The 23,985-nt window shown below is 34.8% G+C and overlaps 2 protein-coding genes across 3 annotated transcripts; one reads left to right on the top strand and one right to left on the bottom strand.

The window, feature by feature from the left end:
• The first annotated feature begins 5,846 nt into the window (after positions 1-5,846).
• Positions 5,847-13,887, top strand: LOC120150071 (protein arginine N-methyltransferase 1.5-like). Of its 2 annotated transcripts, XM_039162777.1 has the most exons (23): positions 5,847-6,061; positions 6,179-6,296; positions 6,571-6,680; positions 7,397-7,486; positions 7,585-7,650; positions 7,957-8,036; positions 8,130-8,205; positions 8,361-8,447; positions 8,602-8,691; positions 8,781-8,867; positions 8,955-8,990; positions 9,220-9,288; positions 9,450-9,518; positions 9,619-9,672; positions 9,778-9,852; positions 10,809-10,901; positions 10,987-11,090; positions 11,909-11,957; positions 12,045-12,131; positions 12,210-12,315; positions 12,803-12,890; positions 13,467-13,560; positions 13,640-13,887. In XM_039162777.1, the coding sequence occupies exons 1-23, from the start codon at positions 5,921-5,923 to the stop codon at positions 13,721-13,723; spliced, it is 1,953 nt and encodes a 650-aa protein (XP_039018708.1). In that variant the 5' UTR covers positions 5,847-5,920; the 3' UTR covers positions 13,724-13,887. The 2 variants fall into 2 exon arrangements, with proteins under 2 accessions (XP_039018708.1, XP_039018709.1); XM_039162778.1 differs by lacking the exon at positions 8,361-8,447 and having other exon boundaries at positions 8,602-8,689; positions 8,779-8,867.
• Positions 13,888-15,407: 1,520 nt separating this feature from the next.
• Positions 15,408-17,263, bottom strand: LOC120150072 (ribosomal RNA small subunit methyltransferase H-like). Its single transcript, XM_039162779.1, has 5 exons — positions 16,709-17,263; positions 16,373-16,609; positions 16,217-16,285; positions 15,956-16,148; positions 15,408-15,881 (listed from the first exon to the last, which is right to left on the bottom strand). Exons 1-5 carry the CDS (start codon positions 17,162-17,164, stop codon positions 15,490-15,492), a joined length of 1,347 nt encoding a protein of 448 aa, XP_039018710.1. The 5' UTR covers positions 17,165-17,263; the 3' UTR covers positions 15,408-15,489.
• Positions 17,264-23,985: the final 6,722 nt, after the last annotated feature.

The raw sequence follows: 23,985 nt of genomic DNA, 5'->3' as shown, positions 1-23,985 counted from the left end.
TTTTTTTTAATGTATTTCAGTTAATTTTGTTTATTACCATTTAATATCAGTTATTGTAATTTGGTTATCATTTACTATTTAATTCTTATTGTAAGTTTGTTGTATTTAAATACCAAATTGTTATTAGTTTGATAAAATTTATTGATTGTGTTCGTGTTTTTAATCTTCATCTGCGATTATCGAATGACATTAACTTGAAGTAAATGCAAATTAAAGTACAAGAATTATTATTTGATAAACAAATACATCATTTTCTCATCAATTGTTACTTGATGATAACAGAAGTGGACATGTTTTTCTAGTGTGTTCTGGGTTTCTACAATTGCCACATCTTTTGTCTTGTCTAGATCTTTATCAAATATCCATATCACAATGAATTCGATTGGATTTTGGCCAACCACACTCCCTCAATAAACTCGAATTTGGTACAATCGAAAGCTAATCCTGAACCTCAGTAGGGTATTTGTCATTACCTATGGGGGAAACTCAAATTTGTATACCTTAAAGACTTCAGATAGTAGGTATACGGGATCCACAAAATGGTTATAGTCTTGACGTGTTTGCGAGCAAGATGCTATCACATGAGAGCATGGATACTTCAGAACTTGAAAAAACCCGCAGTTGCACGTTCTGTCCCTTAGATTTACTCTTAACGACACAACTTCAATCCCTTGAAGAGGTCGTGGTAACTCTGTGACACGAAACATTTCATGCCTTTTAGAGAAGCTTGTTACAGACATTCCATTTGATGCATCAATTTTTTTTATGTAGATCTGCAACTAATCTAGGGTGATAGTCATGACCGCCTTGCATCTAGGTTTGAGCTTGTCCCCCGAGCTTCGCAAAAAGCGCCCCAAACAAAAATATGTAGTTTTTACCAAAGCCGTTACAGGTAAGTGACGTGCACCCTTTAAGGTTGAATTGATTGCCTCAGCCAAATTGGTCGTCATGTGTCCATATCGATATCCACCATCATATGCGTTCGTCCATATTTCTTTATCGATGAGGCTGATGTAATCGTATCCTTCCTGCGTTCGTCCGCATTGATTCAAACGTTTGAGAAAGTAGTTCGTAACTTGATCAAAAAATGTATAACTTACTAACCTGCTTTCTTTGCAAAATTAAAACGATTGAAATAAAACAAACTATATCAGTTTCACTTACCCATGCGCACAATTAATTGACGCTCATCATTCTTCTTGTACCTTCCATGATAGTTCGCAGCAATGTATCGGAGACAATACTTATGTTGGACAAAGGGTGGTTGCCACATTGGACCCAAAGACTCCATTGCTGCTTTGATCCCAGCTCCGCGATCTGAAATGACGCAGATGTTTTCCCTCGTGATAACATGTGCACGTAAATTTCGAAGGAAAAAATCCCAAAAATATGTATTTTCTCTTTCGACAAGAGTAAAAGCAACTGAAAAAATGTTGCGATTGCCATCTTGGACAACTGCCAATAATAAAACTTGTTTATTTTCCATACAAGAAAGTCCTTTCGATCTGGACCACAGGCTTGCAGTATTTGGCAGCATTAACGCACTGTGGGTAACTCCAAAAAACCCGATAGAATTGGCTTCGATCGCGAAGAACTCATTCATTATGGTATGCATAGGAGCTTTCAAAGTCCACAATTGTCCCAGGATTCAACGTCTGCACCAGCCTAAACCAACCTGGAAGTTCGTTGTAAGATGCATCCCATTCGCCATGAAGTTTGACAATGTCATTTTGTTTTACCAACCAAGATTTTTTATAGGAGATAGTGTACCCATACTGCGATTGTATAGCTGAAATCAACACAACAACAACTATATGAGAGCTTGCTTTTACCATGGGCATGATGGCTTGGCATATCATTTCAGAGTCCAAGTTGGGACGATCTTGGTTGACCCCTCCAGCACAACATGTGTGAGGACCTTTGTATACTGTTAGTTCTCATATGTTGTTTTTCCTCTTCATTTTCGATACTCAAACCATCCAATTGCATCCGTTTTCGCGTCGGGCACAATAGCATACATATTTTTCGGTCGTCGATCGATTGACTCTGGACTGAACAGAATTACAGATATTGTAATTTTTTATAGCCATCACCACTTCTTCTTTTCTTGAAAACTCCATGCCTAAATATAACTCACCATTATTTATTGATGAGTAATATTCATAGTCACCAAAATGAGGCATATCCACAAATTCTGGCCCGTACATTGCACCATAGTCAACTTTATACATGTCTGCATGAGGGTCAGTTTGTGCCATATTTCTTGGAACTTCATCATCATCGGAGTTGAATTGTGATGATTCTGGGTGAATGAATAGTCCAGTCTCAACACCATCCGCACCAGGCTCACGAAGCGGTTCTTCTGGTAGAGATGATGGTTCCTCCATGCTCTATACATTTAGGTCAAAGAACCTACTACTTGCACGCCTTTCCCTTGAACTGGAAGGCATATCGACATTGACGTCGAAAAAGCTCGCAGTCGAATGCCTCCCCCTGGAGCTTGAAGTCATCGTGTCAAATGGAAACAACACAGATGGTTGCGTTGATGGCATTTCCATATGGTCAAAGAAATTTGCAGATGAATGCCTTCCCCTTGAACTGGACGCGGTGTTGCCATACAGATTGTTCGTGGACCCACCTCGGTACATATCGTAAGGAGTTGCAAATGAATGTCTCCCCATCATGGCATTAAAATCATTACACATTACTGTAGTCGGGCTGTCAACTTGATCAACTTGTTCAGCCAGCCCATATTGGGAGCTTAATGATTGACCCCGAACAACACACACTTGAACAAAAAATGCATACATCTCAATAGCGGCGTCTGAATAATTACTTTGAGCTTCAACCATCATTTGAACATCATCATTGTTCGAAATTTCGAACGATGTATAAGTTAATGGCAACAATGATGTTGGAAATCTGTACTGCAACGACGACATTCTTCTACTACTTCCAACATGAATCTTCCTCGAAATCTTCGTTATCAGCTCCTCAAGAGTTATGTTTCTCTTGAATGATATTTTAACACGGTCATTTGATACGAAAACAACGCCAGTTTCATCTTCTCGAATTTCACCATCATAATAAACAATAGCTGAAAGTCGCGCCATTATTTGAGTTTAAAAGTGCGACAATATTATATCTGCAAAAAAAATCACTGAAACAAACCTAATTAAATAAATTATATATGAACGAAAATATAACATAATAAATTTTTTACACATCAACGTAAATAATTTAAATAATATAATTTTATATTATTACCTGCACTGCAAAATTATTTTGACGTATGCTCCTGCTTTTCAAAAATTAATTGAAAATAATTAGTATAATATTTTTTTAAATATTCATAATAAACAATAAGTATAATAAAAAAATTATAACAAAAATTATAACGAAAAATCGCACGAACTTCTAAATCAAATATGAGAAAATTACCAGAATTATTACTGGTTGATGGAATTGTTATATTAATTTATAAGTTGAGAGGAGAGATGTGATGAACTTAACCGGGAGTGAAGGGTATTTATAACCATATAAGGCGCGGTACCTGCACCGCGCTATTTGTAATTATTCAGATAAAAGGTATAGCGCGGACTATATAATTCGTACCAAGGTATAGCGTTGAGCAGGGGCGGCGCTATACCCCTACGTGGCGTATAGCGTAGAACAGGGGGCGCGCTATACCCACGTGTAAGTCATGTCAGCGTATAGCGCGGTACAGGGGGCGCGCTATACCACACGTAGCGCCAAATCATCATATAACGCGGGACATGGAGCGCGCTTTATTGCTACGGGTGTTAGATCGGGAAATATAATCTGCCCGGTGTTAGATCGATAAATATACCGGTCACCGATGATTTTTCGGGAAAAATGCCTTATTCGGGGAGGTCCATAGGTATAAGATTCGAATTACAATTTTGGTCGTAATCACAAAAGAAAATTAGTTACTATTTCCGTTATCTTTTAAAGCACTAGGTATAGGTCGGATCTTATGGGCTGCAAGGCCCATCCATTAACGAGGTGCAAGTGTTAATGTATTCTATCTTTTCTTCTTTTTATAAAGGGTAAATTACACTAGACACAATTGAATTTTACTTTCGTATCGAATTTGGTCATGGAACTACGAGTTGATACGATTGTAGCATTAAATTTTAGTTTTACATTCAACTGTATCATCGGATCGTTGGGTGATAAACAATGTTTTAATATGGGCAACAACTTCAATCAATGTGATGATGTGATTATAGTGACGTGATTTTTATGTGGATATATCAATGTTAAAAAAGTCTTTTTTAAGATTACATAATTCTTTAATTAATGTATTGATTTTTCATTAAATTTTAAAAAGTTTTGATTTTAGGTGTGGAACTTTCTAATAATTAGGGGCAATCAACCGATGATCGGCATCGATCATCATTCGTCTTATTAGATTAATTTTGATGTATGTTATTTATCTTCTCGAAATAATGTTTCTTACCATTCAAATCTTCAAATAAACATTCCAAAACTCTCAAATATGAATTTCTTAAAAAATAATATAATTTTAGTTTAATTTTGTGAGTTGTAAATAGATATTAAAAAATATATATTGACAAAATGGTAGAGAACAACAAAAACGAGTTCAACATCTATTGTGCCATAAAAGATGTTAAAAAATGTTGTTTTTGATGCGACTAAAAATATGTGAAAAAATTAAGTTTAATGAAAAAATGATGAGGTTGAATAAAACATTAATTGTTTGACCATCGACGTATTAATTTCGTTAATCAATTCATTTAACCATTACGATGATATAAATTTGATTGGATATAAATTAAATTTGGAATTAATTTGCTTTTGATAAGGATTAAACCCGGGTTCTTTGTGAAGGATGATGAGTGCCTTTGCCAATTAACCAAATTGGAATTAAGTCACATGACATTTATATGCTTAAATTTGGTATTAATTGATGGAATGTGTAAGTAAAGGGGGGAAATATATAATTATAGTTTTTTTTAATTTTTATATATGTTTATCTTAAATATTAACATCATTTGAATTAATTGATATATTTTTAATAATTAAATGACCTATTTATAAAATTAATAGATTAATGGTCAAACTATAAACCCCATGTAATTAATTAGTTATTCATGTAGTTTATCACTACCCTATTTTTTAAGGCTTAACATAAAAGAAAATGTTCAAACTAAACCGTTTTTTTCTAAAATGGTGTTTAATTTTTTTTTGTCAATCTATAAGTCTAACATTATAAATGTTATCCCTTAAAGTGTCCCGATTGTAACAATTATTAAAAACATCTGTTAGGTGACATGTGTGATCATTTTGAAAATTTTATTTAAAAAATTATTATATTAAAAAAATCAAGAAATCAAATCTTAAAAATCGAGAAATTTTGTGACTTCACATAACCCGATGGTGTGAAAAACGGTATGAATTGGAAATGGAGAAGGTAGTAACGACTTCGTCGGCAATAATCGTGACTGAAATGAGAGATAGTAAGATTATGTTAGGGGTTTTAGGCGATTTAAGGATTTTTAGGGATGAGATTTTTTTTTTGTAATTTTAATTTTTTTAAGTTTTTTAATATAATAATATTTATACATTTTTTTTAAATAAAATTACAATAAACATGATACTGTCAATTAACAAAATTTTTTAACTATCATTATAAAATAATAACATTTATAAGTTAGACACGTAGGTTTACCGGGGGGGGGAAAATTTACCCATACCTAAAAAGGGTACAGTTTTCAATTTTATTTTATTTTTGGTATTAAGCTTCTTCTTTTTTACATAGAATCAAAACCCTATTAAAACCCTTCGTTCGTCTGGAGTCTGTGCGCTGTTTCTACTTTCGTATTGTTCCTCTTGTTATTTCGAAATCAGAGTGATTAAAAGAGAAAAAGTGAGAATGGGTTTAGGAGAAAGAGGAAACTGGGATAAGAGCGAGTCCAGGTACTGTGGGGTGGAGACTGAGTTTAATGATGACGTTCCTCGCCTTTTGTCTTTCAATCTCTCATCTACCGGATTTGATTTCATTGTGGCTCCCCTGGTAAGTTACTTACTTGCTACCTTTACACTTTCTTTCTTATGGGTACGGAAAAACAACAAGCATCTACCCAACGGATCTCTTATGTTTTCTTTTGGTCTGTGAACTTGTGAATGTTAGACGGATCCTACTTACAGACCAAGCTTGCTAGAAGCAGACAGTGGTAGCTCTCACGTTCCTCCATTTGCTGGGTCAGACCTGGTTTTGAGTCCTTCCCAGTGGAGCAGTCATGTTGTCGGTATGAACTTTTTCTGGTATCCATTACAATTTTTTATCATCACGTTCTCAACATTTTGTGACTTTTTTTTTACCGTTAAGAGATTAAGGTATCTTAAAGATATTTATGTTTCGGTACAGCAATTACTGTTGCTCAAGTGAATTTTTATTCCATCTAAGAGTTTTAGATTCACTTCCTGCCGCTACTGATTGGATGTTAACATCAATATGAGCTTGTTCAGTGAATGTCTTGAATTTGATTTAAATGCCCTCAGCAGCTTCCTGAATTTATCCAGGAAAAATCAGTTCGTGGATTGACTTAGATTCAGAGGACGAGATTGTTCGGATGGATTCTGAAACTGCTTTAAAGCAAGAAATTGCATGGGCCACTCATCTATCCCTTCAGGTGTGAATATTTTTAATAAGAACTTTTTACAGTGTCTTAAGGTTTAGCTTCTGCACAATTGTCTGAAAGCTTTTCCTCTTCTATTTGCTGTTTTTTATTGTGGAACCAAACTTCAAAATGTGATGAATTGTGGGAATTGTGGGTTGACCTCATTATTTCTGAAGGAGAAACTATCCAGTATTGCATTCAATTCTAGTTCATAGTTATACAGGTCAATTTATTTTGACTTAAAAGTTTGACTGCTGTTTGGTTTAAATTACAATACTCAAAAGCATGGGTTATCCATATTACACCAAAATCCAGTTATAATAGGTATTGAAAATAGCAAGAGCATACTAAACTGAAATTGGTTAGAATTGAATTATTTATGCAGATCTTAAAAATTTTGCTTTATCTACTGATGCCTCTTTTGGGCTTTGATAGTATAATAAATGGTTCTGTGTCTGTTGCTATTACTGGCACATACCTTTCTTCTTTCTTGGTGATTTATTTTGGTTTTGCATCAATTGTTAGCAAGTCTAATTTTAAGTTATTTGATTATACAAGTTTGATGTTAATGTTCAATAACCAAAAGTACAAGGTAAATAAGTTATATAACATGTTTGATGATGCTTGCTAAATGTATGAGGTAATGTCAAGGTTACTGTAGTATTTGAAATAATTTTTCATTTCTTTGATTGGTAGCATATAAATATCCATTCTATTATCTATTGTAGGCATGCCTTCTTCCTTTTCCTAAGGGAGCATCATGCGCCAATTATGCTAGATGTGTGAATCAGATTCTGCAGGGCCTAAGCAATATGCAGGTGCCTTTTTTCCTTATCTGGATTCATTGTCAGAACCAATGCAAATTTTTGTATCATGTTCTAATTATTTTTCTTCTTTCAATGTTTCCTCACTTAAGCTGTGGCTAAGGATTCCGTTGTTAAAAACTGATGATGATTCACCGAATGTAGATTCTGATAATCTGGTGAGTTAACTCTCTACTCTTGGTGCAATATCTTACCGTTGATGACCTGGATCTAACTATGCTGCTATTCTCCTTTTCCTACGTTCTATCTTTGACATCAAAACATATGTGCGCGGGCGCGGATTTTATATAAATGCATCTGAGAAAAATTGTCAGTTCTGTTATATCGGCTGCATTATGCATATGTTCATTGTCTATGGATTTCTTGGAGTTCTCTTCAACTAAGTCAGTAGGGTTACTAAGAAGTGAGTATAATAAGCTTGCTTTAGCTTCTACCTCGCCTGCCCTCCCTTTTTCTCTTTACAGATGGATTCCTGGGAACTCTGGAATTTATTTCAACTAATCTGTGAACACCATAGTCAATTGTCAGTTGCCCTTGATATTCTGTGAGTTACTGTATTAGTTATATACTTATATTTTTATTATTTGACCAAACTTACGAAATAAAACACAGTTCTAATAATAATTGCTTATTTTAGAAGTACACTACCTTCTGTGAATTCAATTGGACGGTGGTTTGGAGAGCCTGTCAGAGTTGCCATAATTCATACTGATGTAAGTATGTTCTGAGAGGTTTATTTACGTTTTTGTTTAAAATAGCCAAGTTCTCCCACAACTCATAAGAGTCAACCTTCTCTTGAGTTTTTATTTAGTTTTACTGCTGAATACTCCTTGTTTCCCTGGAGTTTTAACTTAACACTGTTTGCCAGTCTTTCCTGACAAATGCACGAGGTTACCCATGCTTGTCAAAGAGCCATCAAAAGATAATAAATGGGTTCTTTAACCATTCTGTACAGGTGTGAAAACAATTGATTTTTTTTTTCAATTTTACGATTATTATTTTCTTTGCAGTCCAATGTGTTATATACTTCAATTTTTATTTTCTTAATTTTAAACATTCACCGACGATTTTCCTTTGCCTTTTTCTTCTTTTGGGAAATGTCTTGACAGATGATTATTTCTGGAAAACCATTGCATAATATTCCTGCAGAAACCATAGGTTCGGCTGCTGATCATACTGATAAAAATGTGAACAGTAAGTGCCTAGCTTCTTTGAATTTGCATGCTTTGCTGAGTGGTAGTTTAGTCTATTGTTGAACAAGCCTCCATTGCATCTTAATGCAGATGTGCCAAGACACCCTCTGAGGTCATATTTGGATTATGTTGGTTATCTTTATCAAAGAATGGAACCGCTATCAGAGCAAGAACGGATTGAGGTATCCTTTCTCTTTTTGAACGAGATAGAATTCATTATTTTTTCTGTGTGCTATTCTTGTTCTAACTCATTCCTTCTCATATGCCAGCTTGGTTATAGGGATTTTTTACAAGCTCCATTGCAAGTGAGTTTTCTTGTCTGTATTCTGATTCATGAACTTTTCCCTTTCGTTGAGGCATGAGTGTCTGCTGAGAGAAATACTAAATGTATTCGGCTGTTTACACAAGATATTAATGTTAAAGTGTTGGACAGTCGGAATATCTGACAACATAGCATTTCAGTTCTGCTACTTTCTCGCCACCATAATTGTTATTATTATTTAAAGATAGATTTATTCTGCCATTTAAATGCAGCCTCTGATGGATAATCTGGAGGCTCAAACATATGAAACTTTTGAGAAGGACTCAGTGAAATATTTACAGGTAAGTGTGGTTTTGTGCAAAGAGGTAATTTGTTTAGTATCTTTTGTTTTTTTGTATTTGGACCTCTTACATTGTTGATTGGTGACAGTAGTTTTTTTAATTATGCATATATATATTTTATATTTTGCAATCTGAATGAAGTTGTGCCTATGTTTTATCAGTATCAACGGGCAATCAGTAAAGCCTTACTGGATAGGGTATCCGACGGGGAGGCATCAACGGTAACCACTGTAAGTTATCTGTTTTGTGTAACATCTAATATTGTTTTTTGTTGGTGTTTCATAAAGATAATTCATTCTTGATGTTTGTGTGTTTTCTACTTTTGTCAAGGTGTTAATGGTTGTTGGAGCAGGACGAGGACCTCTTGTGAGAGCATCATTGCAGGTTTGTTGTTTCCCTTATGTGTTTTCCAAATTGGATATTTGGATGTACTGATTGTTGCGACTCATGCTCTGATGTGCCTTTAAATTTTGTTTGTTGGTCTTATAGGCTGCCGAGGAAACTGGACGCAAGCTTAAAGTTTATGCTGTAGAAAAAAATCCAAATGCTGTGGTCACACTTCATGTGAGTTGTAGATTTTATTTATTTTGTTTTAAATTGTGATGTTCTGCGTTTCTAATGCCCTGTTAATTTTGCTAAGGAAATCTGTTGGCAGTGTACACACCATTGCATTCTTATGCATAGAGTTCTTCATTTGAAACTTATTTGCTTTTGTTTTGAATTTTCCGTGCAAGCTGATTTTAGTATGACTTATATTTCACTCTATAAATTTACTCTTCTTCCCTTTCTTGGTTACTGGATATATGATTAGGTATTTTATATGTATAAAAATGCCTCTATAATGGTTTTGTTGAACTGGGAGTTAAATTGGAGATATTTTTAATATTATAGTGAACATTGATGTTTCCTATTAACGTGATTCAGTTAAATACCCTATAGTAAAATTTAGAAACTTCAGTTTTAGATTAGTATCTTCATGTGATATGATTCTGTTAAACAATGCCTTTATAATGGTTTTGTTGAACTGAGTGAAATTGGAGATATTGCTAATATTATAGTGTACATTGACGTTTCCTATTAATGTGATTCAGTTAAATCCTCTATAGTAAAATTTAGAAACTGCATTTTAGATCAGTATCTGCATGTGATGTAGCTCTGGGTTGTTGAGACTCCCCCACCTTAGTGTGTGTGCAATTTGCCTTCTGTTAAACTATCATTTCTCTAAAGCAATTTTTTCCTTGTTGAAAAAGTTTAAGGATTAGGGAAGTACATCAACTTCATGTTCATTAGATATTATATAATTCAACCCTTAAGTCGATAGAATAATTCCCAAGCAAAAGCTTTTGAATTAAAGGCTATTATTGGTAGTTTAGTAACATCCGGCCTTTGGCTTTTGGTCTTCAATAGGTTTTTCTTTGGAAGTCTCAAATTAGAAATGAGGACTGTTCTTCCTTGCCCAAGTTCGTTGAACATTCAATTAGTTTTCCATTTTGAACATGATCTTCTATTTGTTAAAACAGAGTTTGGTTAAACTGGAAGGATGGGAAAATATCGTTACCATAGTTTCTTGTGATATGCGTCTTTGGAATGCTCCTGAAAGGGCTGACATCCTGGTATGTGACTAATTCTGTTTCATTTTTTTGTTCAATTTCTTTTCTTTTAACACATGTTTATTAACTTAGCTATGTTTGTATGTAGGTCAGTGAATTGCTGGGATCTTTTGGTGATAATGAGCTGTCTCCCGAGTGTCTTGATGGAGCCCAACGGTTTCTGAAGCAAGATGGAATCTCAATACCCTCATCGTGAGTTTGTCTCTGTGTGTGTCAGTATTAATGAGGCAGTGGGTCAATATCATTTACCATCCGTTGTAGGGTTCAGTCAAATTCTCTACTGATGAGTCTGAACCCTAATCTGGGTGGATGTCCCAATTGATGGAAATTAAAATTTGATGATCCAGCTTAGAATTATATTGACAACTCAGTGTTCATCTGTGTAATGACCTGAATTTTTCTGATTTATCTATGGATGTCCTTTAGGGATTCTTCATGGACAAGCTTAGGATATTTTGGTTATATGGTTCTTCAGCTTTGGATTTATGTTTTGATAATTGTGTCATCTAGTTTATAGCTTAAATGGTTCTTGGAACTTTATTCTCCCTCTAAAGACTTCTAATCTTGCTTAATGGTGGGTATTTATCGACGGTTTCTTTAGATAGATCTGTTATAATATTAAGTAATACTGAAGAAAATAATGATCTTTAATTGGTACATTATTATCTCATTTGTAGAAAAAGAGTTTTCCAATTGGGTTATTGCCCTGTTATGGCATTCCTGCCCAGGAAAAATCTTATGTAGAGTCAAAAAAATTTAGACAGAATATAGGTCATGCATTTATGTCTTTATATTTATTTCAATTGCCTTCTATTTGTTTCATTTTTTTTGCTATTATTAATTCTTTTGCAAAAAAGTTTTCAATTGTTCCTTCTGGTACACTTGATTTCTAACACTTCAGTATTGCTTTTATATTCCACCATCAAAAGGCAAAAGAAGGGAAAGAATAATTGTCATAAAGTCACAGTTACTGAACATCTGAAATGCATTTGTTGTGTTATGCCTCCCAGGTACACAAGTTTCATCCAACCAATAACTGCTTCAAAGCTATATAATGATGTATTCCCTTTTTTCCATACTTTATTATCTCCTGGTATTTTCTTTGAATTTTTTATTCTAATTTATTCTCTTTTATGGGTTTCACAGGTCAAGTCGCATAAAGATCTTGTCCATTTTGAAACTGCTTACGTTGTAAAACTGCATGGTGTTGCCAGACTTGCTCCTACAAAACCTGTGGGTGTCCGCTTTTGTATGCTTATTAATCTCCAAAGTTTGTTAGTTTAACCTGCCCATTTATTATTCTTTGTACAGGTTTTTACGTTTAACCATCCAGACTACTCAACTAAGAAAAGCAACCAACGATACAAGAAGCTTCAGTTTGAGATACCACGAGACACTGGATCGGCAATGGTACATGGTGTGTTGCAATGAGCTCCACTTCATTTTCTTTCAATTAAATGTTCTAGAAAAATTATGCAGTGCGTAGATAATTTTCCGAGTGTCCATGGAATCTGGTTTACATCAATTCCATGAATAATCTTGAAAATAAGTTTAAGAAATGGTATTGCAGAATGAGAATTGTCTCTTGCTATCTAGGACCTTGTGCTAAAGATGCTCATGTCAGCCCCCCCCCCCCCCAAGCATCTGAAACTATATACTTGGGGGTATGTTGTTGATGGATGCTAATGCAGGAGCATTTTACAGGGCTCAAAATCCTTCTACTATCGTAGAAGCTTAACTACCTCAAATACTCCTTAGTGGATGGGAAATTAGTTATAGAAATGTTCCTCTTACATCATTACCATTTGCATCCATGTTAATTTTTTATAGAAGTTATATGATAATCATAGTACATATTTATGTGAGAACTTATAAACCTAACCAGTTTGAAAACTTCATTGAAGGATTTGCTGGCTACTTTGATGCAACACTTTACAAAGATGTACATCTCGGTATTGAACCATCAATGGCCACGCCAAACATGTTCAGCTGGTATGCAATTATTTTCTTCTTCTTGGATTCATTTGTTAAGGGCTCATGAGTTGAAGCATCTTAGAAGAAATTTGGAGTCATCTGTCTCAAGTTATATTAGTCAGAGTATGCATGCAAGATAGGAAATAGATTCATAAATTCCCATGCAACCATTGTTTGGTTTTTAATTGTATCTGATTTTCTCTAGTGTGAACTTAATGAAAAGAAGTCCCACAAAGAATGGAAAAATATCATTTTGGTGTTAAATAATATTCTCAGCATATTGATAGGTAGGAAACATGAAATATGGATTGACCTAATGAAGAGGCAGTTATTATCTTTGATTCTGTTTAGTGAGCAATTGGATGCCTAACACCTTCGTTTTTCCCTGTCATGAAAGCTATTTTGCTAATGATTCTACCAGCTAGCGAGAATGAAACATTGAACTTAGTTTATTCAGAATTCAAACCAGTGAACAGATGCCCAACACCTTTGTAGCCTTACCATCTATATCCAATTTTGTCAAAAATTACTAGATGTTGGTCCTCGGTAGCATCTCTTCCCATAATGATAAATTTGGCTGTTGTGGATGGACAGGTTTGCAATATTTTTTCCGCTAAGACAACCAATATGCGTACAACCTGGATCCCCTCTTGAAGTACATTTTTGGCGTTGTTGTGGCTCTACCAAGGTGAGCCCTTTTCCATGATTGTTAAATTTGAGTAATTTACTAGTTTGTTGTAAAATTGAAAAAGCACAATGTGATGCAGGTTTGGTATGAATGGTGTGTGACGTCTCCTAGGCCATCGCCTATTCACAACAGCAATGGCCGTTCATACTGGGTAGGTCTTTAGAAGTATTAAATTGTGAGGAGAAGGAAAATGCATTTGCTTCTTCATTTGGGTCAAAGGCAGCAACCCTGAGCAAGTATTGATATATAGTTTCCCGTGTGTTCTTGGAACTATCAAGTAAATTGAGAACATTTAATGATGCGCTACTGATTTTTGGAGTGGATTTACATGGGGTTTCTGTTTTTCTTTTTTAGTGTGTTATCTGCAGTGTAGTATCTAGGGGTGCTTATCGAGCGAGTCGATCACGAGTTGGACAGTGCTCGACTCGTGCTCGTTAAAAAATTTTGTTGTTCGACTCGTTGCTCGTTAAATTTTTAATGGACTCGTGTTCGTTAAAAAAACTTGTTGCTCGTTAAACTTACTGAAATTTTTACCATATTTTTTTAATTATAGGTCAAATCTACTAACACTATACAAATCTTAATATAAACATAAATTAATAAATTTAATCAAAAATATTATCAAAAGAGTGCATGAAACAATTTCAAAAGTCTAAAATCCTACTAACAATCTACAAATACATTAAAATAATAAATATGGTTTATTTTTTAATGTAGTAAAATGCTAGTTAATAATTTAATATTTTTTTGTTGTTTATTAGAAAATTAATAGATTAATAATTCATCATCTTTTTTATTATCTATTAATAAATTAATATTTTTTAATGAAACAATTTTTAAGATAATTATTGAAAAATTTATATAAAAAATAAATGAGATGCTCGTGAACTTATCGAGTTGAGTTGGACTTTGCTCAAATCAACTCGTTAAGGTCTCGAGTCGAGTTTTTATCGAACTTTAACCGAGTCGAGTTCGAACTACTCAATTCATTAACCACTTAGTATCGTTTCAGAACATGATGGATGGGTGGATGGATTTACATGAGCATTGGAATGTTCAATTAACATATGGGGACTTTGACACTTTGTTGAGTTTGAGTATATGCTACTTAGAAACGAATTTCTTTTTTTTTTTCTCTCTTTTTTATCATACAGCAACGGTTAGGCTAAGATAACAAAAGCTGACATCAAAACTGAAATTGAAAGCTTAGTCAGTGGGCAATAAGTGAACTCGCAGGGGAGCTGTGGGTTTATTATTATTATTATGCATGCTTTACTAAAGCAACCGTACTAACTCCTCAGTTTGCAATGGTTGGTTTTGAAGAAACAGAAGGGTTTTAGCTTCGCACTATGGAACAATACGGTGTATCTCGTTTGTGTAAACGACTATCAAAACCGCACCTATATTAAGTCAAGGTATACGAAGGCCTTAAGTGCCTGGTCATTGCTTTTGAACCCTTGAACTGCATACGTTAGTAACGAGTTAATAAATGCAATTTTCATCAGTCATCAGACAGAACATGACCTAAAGTGACCATTTTTCTTTGTGATACTTAATCAGCAATGTTCCATTTTATATTTTATATCACTTGATTCTGGATTTAGTGAAGATAAGACTTTGGGCTTCTCATTGTAATCATGACCAACAATAATAAAAGCAAAATTTGGGGTTTCGTTCTGTCAGCAAGAGAAATCAGCCTGATTGAGGAAAGAGTTATCTTCATAGGTCAATATGTTCTTCAAAATTTATGAATTATCAATTCGTATACGAGGCTACTATGGTCACCCCGGGATTCGCTGGTTTTTGCAATGACAAATTTTCTGTTTAACTAAAGAGGTTTACACGCAAAATAGGTTGGCGCGGAGGAGAAAAATGAGTTGTTGATACATTGTTGCGTATTATTAATGACTTCACAAAATTAAGCTATGGCTACAATTTCTGAATTACCCTTAGCTTAGCACTTCTGCTGCGGCGGTTGAAGCCCTCTTCCTTTTCGGAGGGTGTTATTGGCCTCTTGGTAAGAATTGTTCCATTCCAACCTTGTATCGTCTGTCTAATCCATGATTCATTTTGATCCTTGTTACCTTCAACATTATTCTTTACGGAATCCTTCCCTTCTTCATTGATGATTTTAAGGAATGCTTGTTTCACAATTCTATCCTCTAAACTGTGAAATGAAATGACAGCAAGCCTACCCCCGGGAGCTAGACAATCAAAGCATGCAAACAAGGAATCCTCCAGTGTATTGAGTTCATCATTGACAGCGATTCTAAGGGCCTGAAACACCCTTGTTGCAGTTTTTATCCAGCCTTGCCTACCACCTATAAACCCATTCCTTTACTTATTAGCAAGCCAAAAAAGCACAAAGGATGAACTGAATGAAGAGTGTAGCTACCTCTTGTCCCAGGAGTAGCCCTCCGAATAACATCAACCAATTCACCAGTGGAATGCAATCCACCTTTAAGGCGGGCCTGAACAATCTTGTTTTGAAGCAATCGCCAATTCCTTTCTTCTCCATAATCCCGAAGGATTCTACCTACTTCACTATCTGGCCAAGAATTCAATATGTCTTCTGCTTTCAGACTAGCCTGTCATGTGCCTGCTATAGTTAGTTAAGTAGAAATGAAGTATCCATGAAAGCAAAAATCATACTAACCTGAGGATCCATACGCATATCAAGAGGGCCATTAACGAGCACGCTGAAGCCTCGGTCAGGACAGTTGACCTGCGGAAAGTGAAACAGAGGAGACCATGGTCATGAAGGGAACCCAAGACCGGGGAGGACACAACTGAGGAAGGCGAAAAATAGAACCTGCATGGATGACATTCCTAAGTCCATTAAGATGCCATCGACTCCCGAAGAGATGTGGTCGACCTGGGTGAGAAGGGATTTGATCTGTCTGAAATTTTTGAGAAAAGTGAGGGCTTCCAAGTTGGGATGAGTGTGAGAATGGGAGATGGCATTGATGCGAGAACGAGCCAAACGGAGTGCAGCGGGATCCACATCCATTCCAATGAAAAGCTTGAGCTTAGGGTGGGACTGGATTATCTGTCCAAAAAACCATCTTTTTGTCTTTTTTTTTTTTGGTAATATAAACACACAAACTATTACTAATATTAGAAGAAAAATAAAGAGAGAGAAAGAGACCGCAGAAGCATGACCAGCCGCTCCAAGAGTACAGTCGACAAAAGAGGTGAGAGGCTTTGAACTTGAAGAGAAGACATCAAGCACTTCGCCCAACATAACGGGGACATGGGACTGCTGCATCATTACTGAAGTAGAAGTACTCGTAGATGAAGAACCATCCTCCTCCTGCTCCAAAATCTGAATATCCCCATCCCTGAGTGAACGGGTTCTTCGCTTTTCTTTGGTTATCCCCTTTTCTTTCTCCTCCTTCTTCTTCCTCTTCTTGTTTGTGTCGGTAGTGATGCTTCTACAGGATAATCTCACGAGGGCATGCGATTTGGGGGGATACTGATTATAAAGGAAACGCTTTGCGGATAGCGATGCAGAGCGTGATGAAACAGGAAGAGAAAGGGAAGCAGACAACATCATCCGCATCATGTGCTTCGCATTTGCGATTGCAGCTGCAGTTGCCGCCATCGATTCTCTTTCTACCCGATATCCAGCGAGTGAGTCAGTGCAGTCAAGGCCCAGGGATTAGGGATAGATAAAAAGTAGTCATTGCAGCAAACAAACAGAACAGAGATGAATCAGATTACAAGATTTCCATCCCCCTTAAGGCTAAGGCTAAAACCTTTGGGCCTCATTCTATTACAGGGCCCCTTCCATGTGTTAAATGTATTTTCGACTTAAAATAAATAGGGTAAATTTCGCGTTTAGTAGTTAAATTATTAGTTTTGGTCTGTTTTAATGCCTAAATTTAAATTTTTTTCAAAATCATACTTAACGTTTAGTTTTTGTTCTATTTTAGTACTCTACCGTTAAAAACTTAACGGTAGAGCTGACCGGTCCGCCAGAAAAGTGAAATCGGCCAACACCTAGCCCGATTTCAAACTTAATCTAGCCTAACTTTGACCTTTAGGGAACCAACCAACAACCACCTTTCTCGGTAACCTCCACTCCAAGCAACGATTAACTAACAAGGGAGTAGTCAAGTCATCAGTCTCTTCTCTAATCGCAGTGATCGTGTTCCAATAGCGTCGAACGATTGATGACGATAACTCCCCAAAAATCAATATTACTCGAAGCAAGGGCAAGGGGAAATCAAAGGAAACGATCGACGAAGGTGGGATTTTATATTTTTGGAGATGGAGGAGTTAGTTGGAAGATCCCTACGGTGAAGATGTTGATGGCAAGGACGATATATCTTAAAATTGACACCATCATATGGTTAGCAATGACGAATAGAGGTGTTTTACTTGAAGTATCCGATAAGTTTTTACAAGATCTACAACAAATGACTACGGTTTTGGGAAAACGAACTTCAGATCCATGATTAGAAGGTAGAAACGAGCTAGCTAGTGAAGTTTGGTCTTGATCGACAACCGGTATTGGCGGCTAGCGCGGTGGTCATCGGTGACTAATCGGTGAAGCACACTCATTATTGTTGTAGTACTCACCATTGGAAGGCTAAGTCACCTCTGTCATTAAGTTTTTAACGACAGGGTACTAAAATAAAACAAAAACTAAATGTTAGGTATGATTTTGAAAAAATTAAAAGTTTAAGTACTAAAATGGATTAAAGCTGATAGAATAATGTTGGGATTGATGAAGCTCAAAATTGACAACCGAAATAATTTGCTAAAAGGGGTGAATTGGATTTTTAAGAATTTTAGGGAGTAAAGAGATTTAAATGATAAGAAAAACGATGCACAATGATTTATAGTTGTTTAACTCCCTTAATAAAGTCTACATCCGCTACCTAAGCTCCTCACTTAGGGTTTTCCAACAAATCCACTAATTTGTTCTTTCTTTTTCAAGGATAAAGATATAACATTTACAAACTCTATAGCTTTTCAAAAGCTTAACTAGAACCAAAACCCTTTACAAAAGAAAAAGAAAGTAAACAAAAAGACCTCTAAAAGATAAGTGTTTACAAACTTAAAGCTCACACAAACACAACTATTTACAAGAGAAAGGAAAATAAGAGTGACAAACTCTTCTCTTGTGTTTGATTGCTTGGATATGTGTTGATAACCTTCTTCAAGTGTCTTGAACTTGTATTTATAGGTTTGAATGCATTTGTGGCCGTTTCTAGCCGTTGGAAATGATCTAGAGCCGTTGGGGATGTTTTCTTTGCAAAATAAAACTACCCAGGACATGAAGTATCGATACTCCTTTAATGAGTATCGGTACTTCATTTGTTATTTTTAAATAAAACTAGCCATTGAGCCTGACCAATATCGATACTATGATGATGGTACCGATACTATTATGTGAAGTAGTATCGGTATCCCTTTGGGTATTGATACCTATTTTGCATTCTGAATGAGCAAACTGATAGTATCGATACTACATAGAGAGTATCCATACTACATAGAGAGTATCGATACTTCTCTTACTTTTGGTATCAATACTATGTGAACAATATCGATATTGTTCATGCAACATCGATATTGTAAAAACAGTATTGGTACTACGTACCCATAAAAGCATTTTTGTGCTCAAATTCTATTATAATGGACTTTGAATTATTTTTGAAAATTTTGAACAAATTCAATTCAAGTCCAAAAACATTTTGTCTTAATTTGTTATATCAAAATATTATAAAAAGTGGTTCAACGTTTAAGTATTAAACACATAATTTACCTAGGTACTAAACATGTAATTTACCCAAATAAATAAGGGTAAACTACCTTTTATGTTACTCTATTTTCATCATTGAACTAAATAACTTATTCACTTAAGAGTATCGATTTTTAAATTTATTTTCAATCAAATTATTTAAAATTTCCTTACTCCTAACACAATTCATAACATGCTTTATTTTTTTTGTATAATCACTGATTTCCTATTTATTAATCGACTAATCCAAATCGGGTACTGCAGAGGCAATAACGATCCTCCCAATAATGATTTGTTTTTAATTGGGATAGTAACATATTCTAATTTTAATTAAAAATAATTTATTTAATAAGATAATAATATATGCTATCATATTATTAGTAAAAAAAAATAAAATATGTTACAATAAGTATCAATACTCTAATAAGAGTATCGATGCCACTAGCAAGATATTAATATCATGGTTGTTAATGCCTTAAAAATAATACATAATACATCTGAATGATTCATAATCGATTAATAAAATTTGAAAATAATTTTGAGACTTAAAATGATTAAATTATCTCGAATATAATGTACTTAAAATTTAATAAGATTTTAGTGTAAGACTTGTAATTAACTTTGATGTTGGTTACTGTAACCCTCTCAGACCGATGAGGGTAACCCGATCCGATCTGGAGTGTCACATTAGGGCCACCGGAGCGACCCACTGTAAAAATAGCAGAAAATTTAAAATTGTTATTAAAACATGTAACGTATAAAATCATTTATTAGTATTCAGAAATAAAACAGATTTTCAGACTCGTATATAAAACAAAATACAATTACATGCCCCCTAATCACATGTATAATACTCTGAAAACAACGCCAGAAGAACTCCCTTACTGATGTCGATAGCTGCACTGGTATAATTATTTTAACCTGCAATATATAATAATAGAGTGAGCTTCAGAAAACTCAGTAATACAGAACTACACGATGATGCTACATGACATGCAGATAAATGGGAAACCATAATTTCCTTATTGAATCATACATATACCAGTGGGCGGAATAATCTGGGGTTCCCTTATAAGTTCATCGAGTAGTAGCCATGAATCTCAGTTCATAAGAAACCTTTCATACTATCACATTTTCATAAGGTCGAATAAGATGCCTAGTGTGTTCCATCAGTACGATAAAACCATAATAGGTACACTAATCAAATGACAGTTCTGTAAAATCCCATAAACCATATTGTAGTTGAGTTTTTTAAACTCGTATTTTAAAACCATCTTACAAAGAGTTAACCTAAGGGAACATCTTAGAGCCTGAGAGCCTATCCAAGATAGATTTCGGGGCTGTGGGGCCTACCTAAGAACACATCTTAGGGCCGCAGGGCCTACCCGAGAATGATCTCAGGGCCGTAGAGCCTACCTAAGAGTCACATTAGGTCCATAAAAATTTTCCTGCTTGATCAGAGTTGTACTTTACAAATCTGTATCTCTAAGATACAATTTATATGATGATATAAATCCATAAGCCATCACCATTAAGTCAGTACATCCATAAAACAATAACCATATATTTCAGGGTAAAATATGTTAAAACAATAAAACAATTTTTCAAAATATAAGGAACACACTAGAGAATCCAAATATTTTTTTTCAGATGCATTTTGTAGTTATCAATATGGATAACGTGAACTTGTGCAATTTGATCGGATTCCAATAGTAAGATCTTATTGAAGAGAATCAATTTCTAACTGATCTAATCAGACATTTCAGATTGATACTTTTAGAATTCCACTAAGTTTCTATATGCATTAGGAAAAAGTTCAGGAACCTTTATACAGAATAATTCTAAATTCAGATTTACTGCGAGTGATTCCATTACCCAAACAATCAGGGGTGTTCAGGAATATACTTTGAATTCATAGGATTTCAGGCCAATTTAACCAAATGTGGTATTCAGAATCTTTTCGTTCTGCGTTACTTGCATTTTCCAACATGACCGAAGTGATTTTATATGAAAATATAGAATCGAATATTCAACTTATTTACAATCTATGACTATCGATCATATTATCAAACAACTCGAGTTACACAACTCCCAACCTGATGCATGTCAACAAGTCAATTCATTATCCTTCCAGTGTATTCACTCTTTAATTCCATAATGCAGATCCATAGATCATCCTCATAATCATCACTGAATAAATATTCCAACGGTCTTTATTTCATTTCCACATTTCAACAATATCAGGAAATATAGACGTACTTGATCCATGGCTCATAACCCATAAGGACAATTCATCATGTAAGTTCAACAGTGTTTCCAAACTCATCCAATCACCTATTTAATCCTCAGTCATTTATGTTACTTAGTTCATTTAGTAAGCAAGTCTATCCCGATTATTTTAAAGTTTTCCATAATAATTCATACGTTTTTGAATTTCAAATACACATTGTACTTCATTTCAGTTCAATTTATTCATATAATAAAGTCATTCTGGTATTCGTGGTTGATTTGACTCACGAATACCCACTTATTAGTACTGTATGCACTCTAGAGTTGAGCTGAGCCAAGTACTTCCAGAATTATCATTGATCCAAATTTGAGAAGATGAAAAAACATTCAAGTGGTACTTATATCATTTAGGTAATGATATAGCACTAACGTTGGTTGATCACTTAAGTTGTGTTCCATGACTTTTACTGGTAGCACAACATCCATGTTTATTTGGATTTCTTAATTAATCCAAGACATTTACTTATTCTAGGTCATAAGGGCATTTTGGTCATTTTGGTGCTCAACGTTTTTCTATTCATTTCAAATCTTGAGTATATCTATTCATTCCTGAGCTTAGTGACATTCTTGAGTCATTTCCATTCCAGGGGTATTTTGGTCATTTTACAAATCTAGAATATTTCAATCATTTCCTTCCGTTCGGTCTTATTATTTAATTTAAACTTATCATTTATGTCAGTCCCTTTGAACTATTCTGACAAAATATCACCATCGATAAATTATTATTCTTCACGTACTTACTCAAGTCGGAGATTTCCAAGTAAAATGCCTTCTTAGATGTTACTAACTGATTATCAGAATTTTCCATACAAAAATAGGATCTCAACAATCAAATTAGTAATTTATCGGTTTAAAAACAAATTCTCATGTTACTTCCTCATTTAGAGTCAACTTGGACTATTTTTACCTCTCAAGGGCATTTTCGTAATTTCTTAATCAGATAATTTCGGTATTAAATCTTAACGAAAATAATTATACTTTAGAGATCCAATGGTTAATTGTTTTCCCGAACATTCTTTGATCTCGAAATGATTCCTTAACAGACTTATAGTATCTTATACAAACCCTTTTAGGGTTAAACACCAATTATCCAAATTTTCTAAGCAAAACTAGCATTTCTTATGCACATTTGTAATTATATCGGATCAATATGTCTTTTCAGAGTTATTAACCAACTTTCAGAGACAATTATTGTCATCTACAAACATAAGGGTATTTTTGTAATTTTACCCTACCAGAGTATTCTCATAATTTCTCATCCAAGTACCTTTAACATTTAACCTTTAAAATATAAGTTACAAATTCATGGTTGATTTATTTATCACAAATCACACAACTTGTAATTTAATTCTAACATTCCCTCAATCTCTTTTATTAATCATTCGATCCGAATTCAGTTATCGAATTTCTACCAGATTCATATCGAGTGTATAATTATTTAATTTCATAAAACTGACCAACATTATCTTATTCATGCATTTACCAATATCAACATATTCCATAAAGCATAAAGAGGTAGTAAAGTATTACCTAGATTTTCGTGCAATACTGATCGACCATAAAAATTCCACTCGAACACCTATGATCTTCAATTCAACTTCCAATAATTCCTCAGATACATATCAACATAAATTATATAAAAACAGAGCTTAAATATGATAAACGGATCGAATCGGGTGATAAATCAATAAAAAATAGCTTACTAGGTTCGAATTTGGCAAAACGGACTTCAGATTCGGATTCAGGACATCGAAAGCATAAAATATGACTTTTCAGAAATTTGAAATTTTCAGTCAAAATCAAAGTCAACGGGTTTGACTGCCAATTTTGAGGCCTTTGGGTCCGAATTTAAAAAACATAATGCGGAATCGGATTTGGAACGTCGAAAAATGTCAGGATAATTATACTCGGTCAAAGTCAAAGGTCGTTTAATGCCCGGTCAAAGTTTTGGTCAACAGTGGTCAACGGTCAACGGGTCGGGTCTGGTTGTAACTGGTCAAACCGGTCAAATCTGCTCCAAAACCGGTCAAACCGGTTATTTGGACCATCCCCACGCGCGTGGGGGAGCGTAGAGCCCCTCCTGGCTGCCTAAAAATCACGGAAAAATTCTTAAAAATTATTTTGAGCAATTCCAAGATACTTACAAAGCTCGGTTCACAATTTTGAACGGCGGAGAGCTCGATTTCAACAAATCAGAAACTTTGACCGCTTCACCTCCTCACTCGCCGCCGTCGACGGAGACCAATGATGACACCGACAGACTCGGAACGATGCAAGGAACACGATGGTGCAGGAGGTGTCGTAAACGGATCATCTGATCATCGTGAATCGACAAAAAATCAATTGAAATCGAGTTATTACCGATGATACTTTCGACTGAAATTAAC

The sequence above is a fragment of the Hibiscus syriacus genome, unplaced genomic scaffold (assembly GCF_006381635.1).
Source record: "Hibiscus syriacus cultivar Baekdansim isolate YM2019G1 unplaced genomic scaffold, ASM638163v2 tig00111013_pilon, whole genome shotgun sequence".
In the NCBI taxonomy this organism is placed as follows: Eukaryota; Viridiplantae; Streptophyta; class Magnoliopsida; order Malvales; family Malvaceae; genus Hibiscus; species Hibiscus syriacus.
This window is presented reverse-complemented; position numbering and strand designations above follow the sequence as displayed.